The sequence below is a fragment of the Stegodyphus dumicola genome, chromosome X2 (genome assembly GCF_044657685.1).
Source record: "Stegodyphus dumicola isolate Sdum_Otavi_A_Nest chromosome X2, ASM4465768v1".
NCBI classification, from domain to species: Eukaryota; Metazoa; Arthropoda; class Arachnida; order Araneae; family Eresidae; genus Stegodyphus; species Stegodyphus dumicola.
This window is the reverse complement of record NC_140781.1, coordinates 71,239,907-71,255,399: the sequence shown is the minus strand read 5'-3', so window position 1 is coordinate 71,255,399 and position 15,493 is coordinate 71,239,907. Positions and strand designations below refer to the sequence as shown.

Genomic DNA, 15,493 nt, shown 5'->3' with positions numbered 1-15,493 from the left:
GTCCGCCACGCTTTAGCTTTACTACCTCTCTGAAGTTATTGTGGTTTCTCGGAGCAGGAAATGTGAAAAGTCAGTTGTGGCCTCGCCGGGATTCGAATTATTAATCCATCAATATTAGCTCGACATGCGAACATTTACACCACGACGGCACGCAAGGGGGAATACGTCATTTCTTTATATCAACAGATGTCAGCGATGTAATTCATTTGAACAGAATTTTTTATTAATTTCTTTAGAATATTAATGTCGTAGAATACCTGTCTAAATATCCATCAGCACTAAAGAACATCATATTATAAAAAGAGGGAAATGTCTAATTAGTACAGATAGGGCTTTTTCACAGAAAGCGACTCGTTTATGCGAATGAGTAAGGTGCAAAAGATTCTTTTTTAAGCGAAGAGAGATTGGACACGAGGGGGTTGCAATATTTTTAAAAGCGTCAATTTAACTAAGTGATAAAATGTTGTGAAACTGACAAAGTGTGAAAGCTTTAGCATATCTTGGCGAAACACGCAGTCGGATAGTGAAACTGCTTCTCTCCAAACTGATAACAACTTTTCTTTGCCATAAATCTTCTTTTGAACAAGCCTTTCGGTATCTTTTCTTTTGAAAATACACCATGTTTGTTAGGTAAACCCTTCAGTGCACTCATTGTGAAAAATAAAACGCAAACAAATTAATTAAGTAATTAATCTTCGGAAGCCTCTTCTATTATCCTCAGATGTCAAGAGCAAATTCTGTAATTAAAAGATCAGCCTCCTTTATTTTCCGCTAACATTGCATTCTCCAGAAATCTTGTAGGCGTAAAATGATTACAGAATTTACATGAATAACATATTATGCTTCTCAGGGTTTCCAATTTAAAGAATTTACATTATTTTTAGAACGTGCTTTCAATATGTCGTATACACTACAATAATTAAGACACCTCAATGAACAATTACAATATTATTACAAAGAAAGAAATTTGCAAAAATCCCATACGCATCTCTTTAGGTTAGGTTATTTGAATATAGTAAACTACCCGAGGGCTACCTGCCTAATGGGAGGGATGCGATTGTGGAGGACTTTCGAAGAGAAATTGACTCTTAATTCATGTTACACGGGAAAGAATCCGTAAAAAACACCCAAGCAGCCAGCCCGTTTGACTAGTTTTGGGCTCAAATTGAACTATCAGGTGTGATTTTTCCAAAGCTGTTTCTACCCTCCCCCCAAATATGTTTTGAAGATCATCTTAAACTAACCATCCAAAATATAGAAATTAGAACAACTGACATCTGAAGATCGTTAAGTTTGATTATTTAGTTTTCATTTGAAAATGGAATTTTTCGAAATAGAAAATTCTCAGGACAGAGGCTTTTCATTCTTGATATATTATATTAGCTATACATATAACAACTTTAATGCTTTGAGTTTCATAACATGTCATTGATGAAGGGATTAACAGACAAGGATCATGTAAAAGGAAGATGTATGTATGTGTATGAGATTATTGCAAAGCCTCGAGGGCTATCTGCCTAAACGAAGGGATGCCTTCGCGGAGGACTTTCTAAGGGAAATTGTCTCGTATACACGTTACACATGGGGAAAGGCACCAAAACGCCCATGCATCCAGCCCGTTCGCGGATTTCGAACCTCGAACCGAAGTACCAGTGCTCAGCGACTTTACCGCTCGGCCGCTGGTTGGCCGTAAAAGGAAGATGAAAGTTGAGGTAATGATTAAGAGAAGAAGCATGTTTTGCCCACCATCGGCCGAGCGGCAAAATCGGTGGACATTAGTAGCTTGACTCGGCCTTAATTCTACTTGTAGTTCGGTCCTGGGTTCGAATCTCAGCAAAGGGGTAGCTGAATGGGCATTTTTGTAGTTTCTCCATGTGTACCGTGTATACGAGCTAGTTTCCCTTAGAACGTCCTCCACGAAGGCATCCCTCCCCTTAGGCAGATAGTCCTCTAGGCTTTGCCGTAATTAAATAATTAAATAACCATTCCTGGCGAATAAGCCTGGCTGCATGACAGCCTGCAAACTTTTGCTCGTGTGTAACGTGAATACAAGAAAGTTTACTTTCAAAGGTCTTTCATGAAGACACTCCTTTCTTTCTTGTGCGTCTTGCCATAATCTAAATAATAAATTATTCTCACGTTTATATACTTAGGTAATTATACGTTTTCTATTTTCTATGGTTAAACAAGCCATATCTGTAACACTATCAGACAGGCGTTTTATCTTGAAAGGTAACTGTATAAAAGAAATACATTTTATTATTTTTATTTCTAGCTTTCGTATTTATATTTCTTTGTTTCTACGGCTTATTTTATCGTAACCTTATCAAATAGCGGACTTATTTTGAAAAGTAAGTAAAAAAAAAAAAAAAATATTTATAGTTTCCTTAAATTTTTTCTCTGTAGCTTGGTTTCATGCACGCTATCAAACTAGTGATTTATCTTGATAACGTAATGCAGTAAATACGAGGTTGTCAATTAAATAGTGGCAACTTAACCTTGAAACTCGCGGAACGGCGAGCATGCGCAAATAGGATATGGAAGCGGTGAGGTGGCGCTGTTGTCGATGTGTAGAGTGAAAAAAACAGTCGATCTGCTTAGAAGGGTAGTTGTTGTGTTGGGTTAAAGTGAGGAGTTTCGTTCCATCGCTCTAAAGCATGTTTTCAAAAGGTGATCAGCAGTCGTGGCTTAAAAAATCGAGGTTGCCCGTGGCAAAAATGCAAAAGAATGCTATCGAGGATTAGTGAAAGCCTGTGGCACAAATGCTTTACCGTATAGGACAGTAGCACGATGGGTTCAAGCATTTCGTTCGGGTCGGAATGAGACTGCGGACTTGCAAAGCACAGGTCGGCCCTCCATTCCTCAAGAGCAGATTGTCATCCTGAGCGGTCTCCTTACCACAGACCGCCGATGGACTGTCCGAGAATTATCCTTAGAGGTTGGTCTGAGTCATCAAACAGTGTGGCGCATAATGAAGAAATCTCTCAACATGAGGAAAATTGCTTCCCGCTGGGTTCCACATCGAATAACCGAAGTACAGAAATGGCACCGGCATGCACTGGCTGGCACCCACTTGGAGAGATACCGTAATGAAGGAGACGTATTTCTGCAGCGTATTTTCGCCATTGATGAGACATGGGCACGAGCCTATGGGCCTGAATTAAAGCGTCAATCAAATGAATGGCGTCACCAAGGTTTGCCACGTGCACAGAAATTTCGACAGGAACCCAGTCGGGTTATGTTGATTATGGCATACGACTGGGACGGTGGGATTCTTACACATGCTGTACCTAAAGGACCAGAGAATCCTTGACAGCGCTTTGATAGTACTATTTCCACACACGACACTTCCATACAAATCGAAAAGCGGAGACACTTCCGCATAAAAGAAACATTCATTGTTGGATGGATAGTACCAATTTGTATAGTTTAGAGGCATTTACGAAAAATCACATCTTGGTTATCTTTCGATAACTTGCAACAGCGATTTTGATTATGAATTTGTCTTATAAAATTCTAAGCTACTAAATATAGATGGACTACAAAAATATGGATGTTTTGCGTAAAGAATGAAAAATATGTTATGGTACCTTTAAAACTGTATGCGCGTTTCGATACCCTTGATAGTGCATTCGCTACTTTTATTATATGTTTCAAATATCGAAATGCTTTAAATAAAGGACATTTTTGTCATCCATATAATACTGTAAACATGTGTTTTTTAGGAATTTTTAGGGCAGAGGCTTAATAGTTGCTTATTTTAAACTAATCATTTTATTTTTACGAAAATAAAAAATATTAAATATATATGGATATTCATGCATATCCTTGTAAAAAGCATGTATTTGCCGTTAACAAATTACTTAAATATTTATTAAATTATTTCTAAATGTATTTGGAAATGAAGGATTTATTCATTCATAAACTCTTTTGAATGTTACTGTGAAGAAATCTAGTTATTAAATATATTTAAATTTATAACGATTATAAATATTATCTAAATAGATAATAATCTTGCCATTTAACTGTAAACATAAACTGAAATTTTGTTGACAAATATTTATATAAAACTATTTAAGCAAGAATTGTTCGTACTGAAAAGCAATTTGCTAAAAGGTGGTGTAAAGCTAAGTCTATTAGATGCACATTTAAGGAAGCACTAAAGAAGAATTTTTAAGAATATGTGTGGTTGAAATTATGGGTAAAAAACTGATAAGTATTAAAAGAATTATTTCCTCACATTTCATAATAACTCAGTTACAAATTTTAAATAATGTTAAAAAAAGTTTTTAATCCTCTTTCAGAAATATTCATAGAAAGATAAATACATTGAAATCAGTAGCAATATTTAACGTATTTCACTATTAAAATAAAAAGTGCTCTAATTTGAAATGAACCGAGCAGAGCGTTAGTTATAAATAGATTATGATTTTTGATTTAAAAATTGCCCCAAAAGCTAAAAAAATCGTCTCATATTTGAGAAATTATTTCAGGAAGAAGCTCTATAAATGGAAAAGAAATAATGCGTAATTTTAATATTAATAATACAATAAACTTTTATCCTAATTTTTGCAATCCTTAAACGAATAAAATCAAATTACGTTAAAATGTTTTTCTAATATAATTAAGAAAAACTTGTGAAAATATTTCATTCAAATTAAACTGTTCTGAGCAAAGTGCTAGGGAAAAAGTACAGCATTTAATTCCGTTCAGAATGAAATGTTATTTAAAAATGCATTCTTTTCACATACTGAGAATTCTTAAATAGAATAGAAAAAGAAAATATATACATTTAATACGTATATTTAAGACGTAATTGCAAAATGTTTGCAACCGATCATGTCAAAACCTATTTATCTATCTATTGATTGGTCAAAATCTATTGATGGCAAGTCGCTGAATGTTTTGCTTTCCACGAGGGGATCGCCATTGTTTGAAAACAGTGCATGGTGAAAACCAGTTAAGGTTAGCCTCTTACTTCCTACCTCCGTGGTTTTATTATGGAGGTCTTCTGGGTGCAATCCCGATAGTTATGAGGTCCTCCACAGACTAAGCAAACTATTATTTTTTCGCAATTACTGAAGTACATGGATATCCTGTGAAAAGCAGGATTTGATGTTTGGATGGTAGAAGATTTTAAATCGTTGAAGGTCTAATTTGGCGACTGAGTTTTATTTTTATCGAAATGGAATCGTTAATTGAGAAACGAAAACCTGTCAGAGCGTCCTTTACGAAAACAATTATCATAATTTAGGGGGAGTATTAGTAACGGAAATTCCTGATCCTGTCGAAACGGATCTTGCAATTTTAGCACGTTTATCTATTGAACTTAATCCATTTGACATCCATATATTGAATGCAGAATTGTCTTCAAACTGATCAGTTTGAAAATGAATGGACAAAAGAAAATTTCAGTGAAAAGTTAGATTTAATACGAGTGAAAAAGAGACTTACTTTTCTCTCGCCAAATGACATAGTCTTATTGGCAGTGCGCCACGAAATTGAATAAACAGAAACTGAAAAGTACCTGAAATAGAGATAAAATAATTTGGTGATGACATTAAGGATTGGTTACCGTTTTGAGGACAATTTCGGCGAATGCGTGAGGATAAGGAAATTTAAAATGAGTACAAGATGCATTATTTCTCGTTCATGCAACCATACCCGGGACAAGACCACGTGATACTATGAACAGTCCCTGGACCTGCGGAAAATTATGAAAAGATTATAGAAAGCTGAAGAAATAGGCTCGGTAACGAATAATTATTAGAATTCTATATTCGGGAGTTATTAGGTCTGATTACTAAAAGTGCTTCTGATCAAAAGGGAAAATACAGTATATCCGATTTGTATGACAAGTTAGAGTCATATTTACGTTCGTTGGAGTCAATAGGGATGGCAAGAGACAAATACGCTGCAATGCTGTTTCCGCTCATTGAATCCTGCATTCCCGGGGAAATATTAACGAGTTTGCCTTAGAAGTCATGCATCAATAAGTACAGGTGAAAATTCTCATTCTAAGAAATTCGAACAATTATTGTTTTTTTAAGAAATGAAGTTGAAGGAGAGCAGGAAAATTTTGGCGAAACGACAAATATTTAAATGTAAAATACAAGACAAGATGGAATAAATACAATGAAATTATAAAAAGATGAATTTCAAAGCAAACAACTAACAGCGGTACACCTAAATAGTATGCAAAATTATCTTTTTTTAAAAATAAAAAGGAAAAACCAATGTCAAAATAAAACATTGTGCAATGAAATCCTACTTCTTTAATTTCATATTAAATATACAATTTTGTTTTCTCTTGTTTTTAAATTTTTTTGCTGTTTTTGTGATTAGACATTTTACGAACTGTCAGATTGGCTTTGCGTGAGAGAAGCTCACATTATTTATAACTAATTTGAGCTCAATTAAATGCAAATCCTTATTAACTACTTTACTTTTCTGAAGCGTTAAGCGCATTAAAGTCGCATATCGGGATATATTATATTTTTTATTTCTCATTTTTTGGCTTCATTACACAAACATACACATACAGACATAGAGATAGAATGAGAGAAATAGGTGGACAGATAGATTCATACATGTAAAATTCAGAATTTATTCTTTTGGATTATCAAAAAATGTATTTTCAAAATGTACAGTACTCTGTGGCAACTAGAATGATATTTTAACGTTAATAGAAAATAGTTAAATTAACAAAATATGAAAGGAATTTAAGTAAAATTTTCTTCTCTAAATGATAAAACCTCCATTACAGTATTTTCTGATTTTATATCCCTCTGTTATGCAATATTTGATCATTAGAAAACGTTCTTTACATGCAAAAAATATTCAGAATAATAATAAGTTCTTCAAACGTTCCGTTGATACGTGAGAAAACTTTACATCAAGATTTCGCTGTTTCAGCACGCACATTTAAAATGTCCTCTTCCTTGTTTCAGAACATTTCATCACGTTTTGAGTACAAACCTAACATGCAATGCGTATTTAAAAAAATACAGGTTTTTCTCTCGTTGCTCAAAAGTAGAGCGCTCCTATAAAACATTTCGTAAGCCATTTCGGCGTAAAGCGAAGAAGCAGCTTACGTTGTTTTTTACAGAATTTTTTTTCAGCATTTCTATGCCCAAAAAAGCATAGCAGGCCTCTTAAGCATATAAGATAAAACTGCATAAAATGTAAAATAACACTAATATGTAAGCGGCTATAAAATTCCCATCACAGCATAAACGAACAGCTGACTTTAATTATTCAGAGTGCTAAATAATATTTATAGAAAGGTCATTTATTAAGACATTGCTTGAATATGACTTTTATCAGATGATGGTCCTCGGCACCGTGCATTCTTTCATCAGATGCTGGAAAGCTATCCCCCCCCCAATTTCTTAAAATATCGTATCGTCAATGATATTTATGACGGCAGCTATAATGAGGTTTATTTCCAATAATTACTGCTCAAAGTGTTCAGAAAACTTTTTTTTATCTTGCTAAGAAATAATCAACACGTATTAAGTCAGATGACCGGGATGGTGAAGAAATTAATATTCTGTGGAAATGTTGTATGCAAATTCTAGCTGTATAGTCGGTAACCCTATCTTGTTGTAATCATGAACAGTTGATATCCAAATCCAGCATCTGTAACTGAAGGATAAAGAAATCTTGAAGCATTTTAAATCAATGCTCATTAGTAACAGTGAGGCATGCTCATCGTGGTGTAACAAAGGAGTCATTTGACAGAGGTCATAATCAAACCCGAACTGGTAAATGACATTCCTGTAATTACTATTTAGAGAACAAAAAGAAAAATGTCTCTTCACATAGAGAATAAAAATTTTAAATAAATATTCATTTCAGGTATAAAATAGAAACAATGCGTGTAAAGTATAATTTTACTGTCCAAAATTGTGTAGAAGGTGCTCATAGCGGAAAGCTTTGAGATTGGTTAGGTCGTCAGTGTTGAAAAGCGTATTAAATGAAGTGTCGGGATGAGGACGTCTCATCGTTTGAATACGTCACGACCAAGCAGATCACTAAAACCATAGAGTTTTTACTTCACCTGTAGCTTTCATTTTTTCCTTAATTCAAATTTTCCAGAAGATAGAAAACAAAGTGTGAAGGAATTCAAGTATGAGAGTTGGCAGATACGCCCACTTGGGGTTGCTGGTAAAATTTAAATTAACTAATGCCTAGTAACATCGTCTAAAAAATCGGCAATTTGTTTTCCTATTGTGCTCCATATATCTCCTTGTTGTAGATTCCTTTGAGAAAGTTCAAGCTTTGACTTACGTTACATTCCATAATTTATTAATATTATAAATCTGATTTACGTGTACTTGCTTTCCTGCATGACTTTGGGAATATTTTGCTTTCCTTTCTTAAACTTACAAGAAAGTAGAATTCAAAGAATAACTCGAAGTTTTGTTCTAATTTTGAGTAAAATGTTTTAAGGAAAAGATGAAAAACTTGCCGTTAATCCATAATTTCTGATGTTTCAGTTAGCAAGAAAGATTAAAATACTCGTCAGTTTAATCCGTCATTCTGTTACATCCCAAAGCGTCTACACTGCTTCTATATTTGTCTTCGATATGAGAAGATCAAACATTAGAAGTCCTGGTGTGATTAATAAGAAAATACACTTAACTGAGTACAATCCCACATTTTCTGTCACGCAGTTCTTTGTAGGTAATTAAACCATTTGGAAAGCATATCTTAAATCTATGACATCTTTCCTAACTAATGCTACAGTTTTCTGCAGTCGAATAAAGAAGTTGAATTAAAGAAGCGCAGTTAAATTAAAGAACAGCAATATTCTCGTTTTCGCCGTACCCACCAATGGCCGAGGGTTCAAGTCGTTGAACAGTGGTAGTTCGACCAAATTTCGAAGTTCAGTGACTGGGCTGGCCGCAGTGATGTTTTCGTGGTTTACTCCATGTGTAACGGGAATGATATTTTTGTGTCATACTTGTCTACAGCAAGAGATTTTTTATTCTGCTATTAGCAATTCCTTAATGAGTCCCAAACGGACCTGGCGGGGTGAGAAATACTAGCGAAGTTTTCTCCAGGAAAGGCAGAAATAGATGGAGCAAAGAGTGAAAGAGCCCCTTGCTTCTTTTAGAGAAGATGCCGGACTGGAGTGGCAGGGAGAGGTCGAGAAAGCAGTCTGCTAGTCGTGTGAGGAGGAATGACGAATCTGGAACATTTGATCACAAAATTACAGTCTATGTGTTGAAGTACTGAATGAATTCCTAGACCGAGTAGAAAATGAGAAAAGGAAATCTACGACTGAGGAAAGTCAGTTCGTGAGGTTTTTCAGCTTTCTGACTGGTTAGCCTGGTTACGGAGGTCATAACGCAAAACATGTTCAGCGAACGGTCTGATTTTCTTATCCTCTGGTAAAATTTCGTAGGCTACAACATTCGCAAAATTTGCAGGGTTATTACTCATGGTCCTGTAGTAAAACGTTTCAGTCTATTGATGAAATATTGTATTATTTACATTTTAAAGTCCGAGTGAAGGCTTCTATTGCTGGCAAAGTAGGGAGTATTGGTGATGAAACTTAAAACCTTGTTCGAAGAGACGGACGGATGAATAATAATCGGATAAATGATGGAAGTATATATTCTCTTTTTCAAACTGAGAGAAAGATGTTCACTTTTTAGTAGTGGAAAAGCCTGAATACAATGCCATAAGCTTTGCCGCACGCTCTATACATGAAGTCAGACTAGGTGATGTAACGTGTATGTGAGCCAGCTTTCCTTAAAAGTCCTCCACGAAATAGATTGCCCTCGTGTGCTTTGCTATAATCAATAAACCAAACTAATCTCTTTTCACCACTTTCGCAAGAGAAAGTATTCTTCGGATTTCTTGCGATTGACGAAAACAGATAATAATGCTTCTTTCTATCAAAGTATTTTTTATTAGTAATTTAAGGAAACTTTTCTTTAAATGGAAGCTATATTATCTCTCTAGACAGAAAACATCTCTTGTAATAAAGGAAAGAATACATAATGCACAATTTTATGATTAGACGGAAAGTTATTTTTAGACTCATTAATATTCCAGTTACATTTCATAATTATAATACTACATAGCAATTTTTTAATTAATTCAATATTTAAATTTTTCAGAAAGAAATTTCAAGGAATTGGACCTCCAGATGAGGAAAGTTCTAAATTATTTGATCCTGGTTCAAAGTACCATGTTATTAATAACATTCCTTACTTACGGTAAGCTATAATTATCGATAGATATACTATGTAAGTGATAATCATGATTAGTTTCTAATTCAATTATTTTTACTTTATCTATCACGGAGAAGATTTACTCGACTTTATGAACTGAAGAAAAGTAATGAAAAAAAAAAGTGCATTACAACAAAACTTTGTCCCGTGACAACATTATTTAATTCTGCTTAATATTATTCTTAGGCGATGAATATCTTCGCTCTTTCAGATCTATCCCGAAGTATTATGTACTTCTGATAGTATTGCATGAAGTAGCACAGTTAAAGAATATTTTAATCTTATGCCGAAATTTTGCATTCGTTGTTTCAATATTTAACTTTAATTCACTTTATATTTTAAACTTTAGATTTTCGTTTTAAGCTTTAATTTAGAAGATAATTTAATTACTTTTATTTTATTGCATTTTTAAAGTTTTATCGAAAATACTTAATTCTGTGATAATATAATAGCTTTTCTAACGCCCTGGATGATATTTGTAATTGTGAAAATGTAGAAAGGAATTCATATACATAATAAAATTATTCATATAAATTTTCTGCAAGGCTGTTTAGTGTATTACAAGTTATCTTGAGCAATTATAGTGCTTCGATGTCAGTTCTTTTAGAGTTATAATGTAATTATTTTATCACTAACGGATATCATTTCATAGGTATTTCCTGAGTCGATTTCTGGAGCATCAATTCCTAGAAGCTCTTTGCAGTTTGGCGAAGCAAAATGTTCACTCTTGTTGCTTTATTACTAGCAGAGAAGCTGGAAAACAATTAAAGTAAATATTTTAACATTTTATAAATTAACTACACTGTTTAAGAGAGTACATTTGAGTTGGGCTTAATATGCGAGCTGAGACTGAGTTATTCGCAAATGATCACCGTTTAAGTTCTGTATAGAGTTCAAAGAGGCTGGTTGGAAATGCCCCCAAAGAAATTGGCTATCTCCGAATTCTGCGAGCGCCGCTGACTAAAAGAAAAAATGAAGGAAGACGTAGCGTAGTTCGGATATACTTAATTCGAAATGCGCTGGAAGAAATACAACAGAATTTCAGAAAAAAATCATTTTCATTGCATTAAAGAAAATTAAGGAAGAGTAACATAAAATAACAACCGTCAGCGTACAATCGTCAGCCATTTGTAGAATTTGTACACATCAAAAGAAACAGTAAAATGTTAATGTAAATTGACTACATAATCCTCATGTTTCATCTAGAAATATATAAAAATCTTTACATATTGTTACGCCGAGAACGAGCTTATGCCGCGTGTTTACAAGTAGCAATGTGTTTGCAAAGTGGATTTAGATTGAAGTAGAAGCCAGTCGTGTAGTTAAAATTTAATTCATTCTTACTGTATATACTAATTTGTGTTAAGTTACTTAGTCACAAGTGGTGATCACTTGTGAGCACCGAGTGTGTGCATGTTCTGCTCAGTTTAGTAAAAATAAAAAAGATTGTTACAATCTTCGTCGACAGTCATCTGTTTTTCAAGAATTAGCGAGAATTCGTTAGCTCGTCTTCAGTAGGTCTACATTTTATGCTCACAAGAAGAGTAAGACTACAGACTTAGTGTATTTTTTATAACTAAACTAGCCTAAAACTCATTAATTTGTTAAAAATAAACAAGGTATTTTTAATTAAGACACAATAACACGCCGAATAAATACTAATTCAGAAGGTAAACAACAAAAATCAGCGTTAATTTACAAAATTTTCACAGGACTAGTTTCGATGGTTTTACCGAACCATCATCTTCAGCTGCAAAACCGCAAATGGAACCATTTGCGGTTTTGCAGCTGAAGATGATGGTTCGGTAAAACCATCGAAACTAGTCCTGTGAAAATTTTGTAAATTAACGCTGATTTTTGTTGTTTACCTTCTGAATAAGGTATTTTTAATTAAATATTTCAAATATATAAAAAAGTTATGTTACTAAAACTAAACATATATGTACCACTTTTTATTGCCTTCTTTTAAAGTCAGTTTTCATAATCAATATTATAAAAAACAATATTAATTTAAATTCAAATAAAAAATTAAAGCACAGTTTCAGAAATCCTTTACGTATATGACGAATACTAGTTAAAGACTACACATAAGTTACATTTCTAATGGAAAATATAACAAATGGAAAGGAAAAGAAACGCAGGAAATTTTTTATTAATTTTTACGGATTTCCTTTCAGCTGCAGCTCAGTTAATTTGAATTCATATGGAATCATTCTGAAGGGATTTCAGTTATTGTAAATATGTATTTTCAATTAAATGCAGCTCCTTCACTCAAATAATACCAAGCCCAAATAAATCGACAGTCTAGTACAGGGGTGGCCAAAGTACGGCTCGCGAGCCTGATACGGCTCTCACAGGCAATTTGTGCGGCTCATGCATATAAAATATATGTATGAAATATGGTAAACTAAAACTATTCAGTGTCCAAAAGGAAGTAATTAATTAGTTTAGACTTATTTTACAAAGTCATCAGGGATTTCTTTCTATTTAAAATCTCATCAACTACTTCTATTATGATGTAAATAGGAACTTGTGGCTTTTAGAAAATCTAGATGCGGCTCTCGAACATTCCTGAATTCAAACGTGCGGCTCTTACTGACATGAAGTTTGGCCAACTCTGATCTAGTATATTGAAAGAAATATCTGTTGATCTCCAGTTATGCCATACGTAGTCATAACCACATGGTGCATTCGATTGCACATAGCGATTGCCCAACTCGCAGTAGTATAAACAGTGGCACAGATTATTCACGATTGATTTATCTTTCAATCAAATTAGGAAAGAAAGAAATTTAATTATAAATTTAACAGCGAGTAAAATTATTCATAATTGTTAGTTCATCTCACGAGTGCTTTGTGTTATCGAATGATTTAATGTGTGTAGAAATCTCAAGTTTGTGTTATCAAATGATTTAAATGTTAATGTTCTATTCGTTTCTTGAAGGAAAATGCTTTCTCTTGGGGCTTCCGTTTCTTGGCAAGAAGCTCTGGCTACACTCACTGGTAAACGACAATTATCGGCTGCTCCAATCATGAACTACTATATGCCGCTCTACACCTGGCTTGTTGAATTCAACCGAAGACATAACGTCAGTGTATGACTCAAAAAAGAGAACAAAGGAGCAGAGTAAACACTGGAGATCCGGATATTGATTAAAAATATGATACAGAAAATTTAAACGCTTTCTTTTGACCTCAGAAATATGAACTGTATAAATATCACAGCATTAAAGAGTATTCATTAACAGCATTCATTTTTGTTTCAATAATTTGAAATCTATAGCCACTTATATCCCAGAACTCAAAATTCACGTGTACTACTGCCTATAATAAAACTGTCAATTGGGAAATAAATAAGTTTGTGGGGTTATAACCTTTTACCTGACATCTAAAAGTGTAGGAAACTCGTGAATACTTAAGCGAATAATCGCTTTAGTTCAGAAACAGATACATAAAACTCAAGAAGGGTTAATTACCCTTTATTTCTCAAAATAAATTAACAGATAGCTAGCTCAGAGCGTACAGCAAAGCTTCCACTTGGGCTTGAACTTAAAGTAATAAGAAATAAAACTTAACTAAAGCTTAACTAAAAAGATATAACCTAAGCTATCAATATTTATAAGTAGTTGGCCCCTAAATATCAACTAGGCTGGCGAAGCTATCAAGGGTCCTGAAATTGGGCCGAGCATAGTAATAGCTTGTAGCCAAAAGGCGAACGCGCGCTAGTCAGAATATCTGGCTCTCTAACGAAGTCAGTGTAATTTCCACTTAAATATCGCTCTTACACATTTGCATTAACCGCGATTTTAAAAACACATTTTGGTAGGAAATTGTAAGCTGAAATTAGGAGTAATAGGAAAGTAGCTTTAACTAAAGATAACTGTTAAAAACTTAGGATAAACCTTACAAGTTAATTAATAATAGTAAAGAAGAAAACTAAGCTTACAGACTATGGATGCAATTTAAATGTAAGAAACATTTTATTGACTAAAGTGATTAATATGATTGACCCGATTTCAGGTGAGAATAATTCCGTTTCTCATAACAGCGTACAACTTTGATACGCGTCCAATGAAAGCGAAATATACTAGTTTTAGAGGTATCTCAATGTTAGTTTTAGTAACAATATATAGTATATTAAGCTTTTATCGGAATAGGAAGCAGCAAAAGTCAGCTGCGCCCTAAGCCAGGATTTGAACTCCTGACCTTCCACTTGCTAGTCGAATATGTTACCAATTAAACAGCAAAGTCACGCACTCAAGAAGGAGAACATTCTTTATATTCTCCCGAACTTAAAGGTACGACGGAACCCAGTTACTAAATCCAGGTGGTGACGAATAATCGTCAACACCTGGATTTAGTTATAAATACGGACGAATAATCGTCACCACATTTTAGTCAGGTGTCACTGGCATTTAGAATTTTTCTGAACCCAGGAAACATGAAGAATCAGCTATTCCTTCGCCGGTATTTCAACCGCCGAAACTTGCGATTACTTCCAATTACACTACGAAGAAACGCGGTGAGAAAGAATAAAAATCCTTATAGTCTTTCCCCCTTAGATTGTGACGGGGAGTCTTCAAATCCAGGCAGTGACGAATTATCATCCATCACATTTTAGTTCGGGCGTCGGTTATAGAGCCGTTAGGATTTTCGAGGCCGAGAAGCATAAGAAATCAAGGCTGCCCCACTCCGGATCTTCCCATTGCGAACTAGGTGCGGTTCCAGTTACACCATGAAGGCACACGGTGAAGAATGACAGAATTTCTTATAATATCATGAAGATGTTCCCGATTTTCGTTATTAAGAACTCAGCATTGTTAAGAGTTTACTCTAGAGCAACTCAGAGTTAACTCTATGCTCGAATTTTCTAAAGCTGCTTGAGAGCCTATGAGATAATTTTGGGGTATATGATAAAAATGCTTTTATTGCGGACTTACATGATCTCAAAAACTGCAATGTCCGTAGTACGGATAGGTAAAGAAAATATGTGTGGAGTTTGATTATGGACTGAATGTTATTCGCATAACTAAAGGAAATCTCACTGAATACTTACTTATAATTCAAATCTCGGCAGCTTTTTTTCCATATCACGTATTATTTATGACTTTATAAAAATTAAACGATTTGATATTATGTCAGTCATTTTGAAAATTTTCATTATTTAATAAGAACTGAGAAATCCACACTTTCAATAACAAGTCTAAAAAATGCTTTCTGATTTGGAATTTAAAGAAGATGAAAAG

The 15,493-nt window shown here is 34.1% G+C and overlaps 1 protein-coding gene across 2 annotated transcripts in view; it reads left to right on the top strand.

Annotated features, from left to right (window-relative positions):
• The window catches only part of LOC118184501 (angiotensin-converting enzyme-like), a 48,641-nt gene extending 35,150 nt beyond the window's left edge, over positions 1–13,491 (top strand). For both annotated transcript variants that reach the window (XM_035354180.2, XM_035354179.2), the window contains exons 9-11: positions 10,134–10,232; positions 10,900–11,016; positions 13,192–13,491. In XM_035354180.2, the coding sequence (XP_035210071.1) occupies positions 10,134–10,232; positions 10,900–11,016; positions 13,192–13,348 (373 nt within the window). In that variant the 3' untranslated portion in view covers positions 13,349–13,491. The remainder of the gene's footprint in view (positions 1–10,133; positions 10,233–10,899; positions 11,017–13,191) is intronic.
• Positions 13,492–15,493: the final 2,002 nt, after the last annotated feature.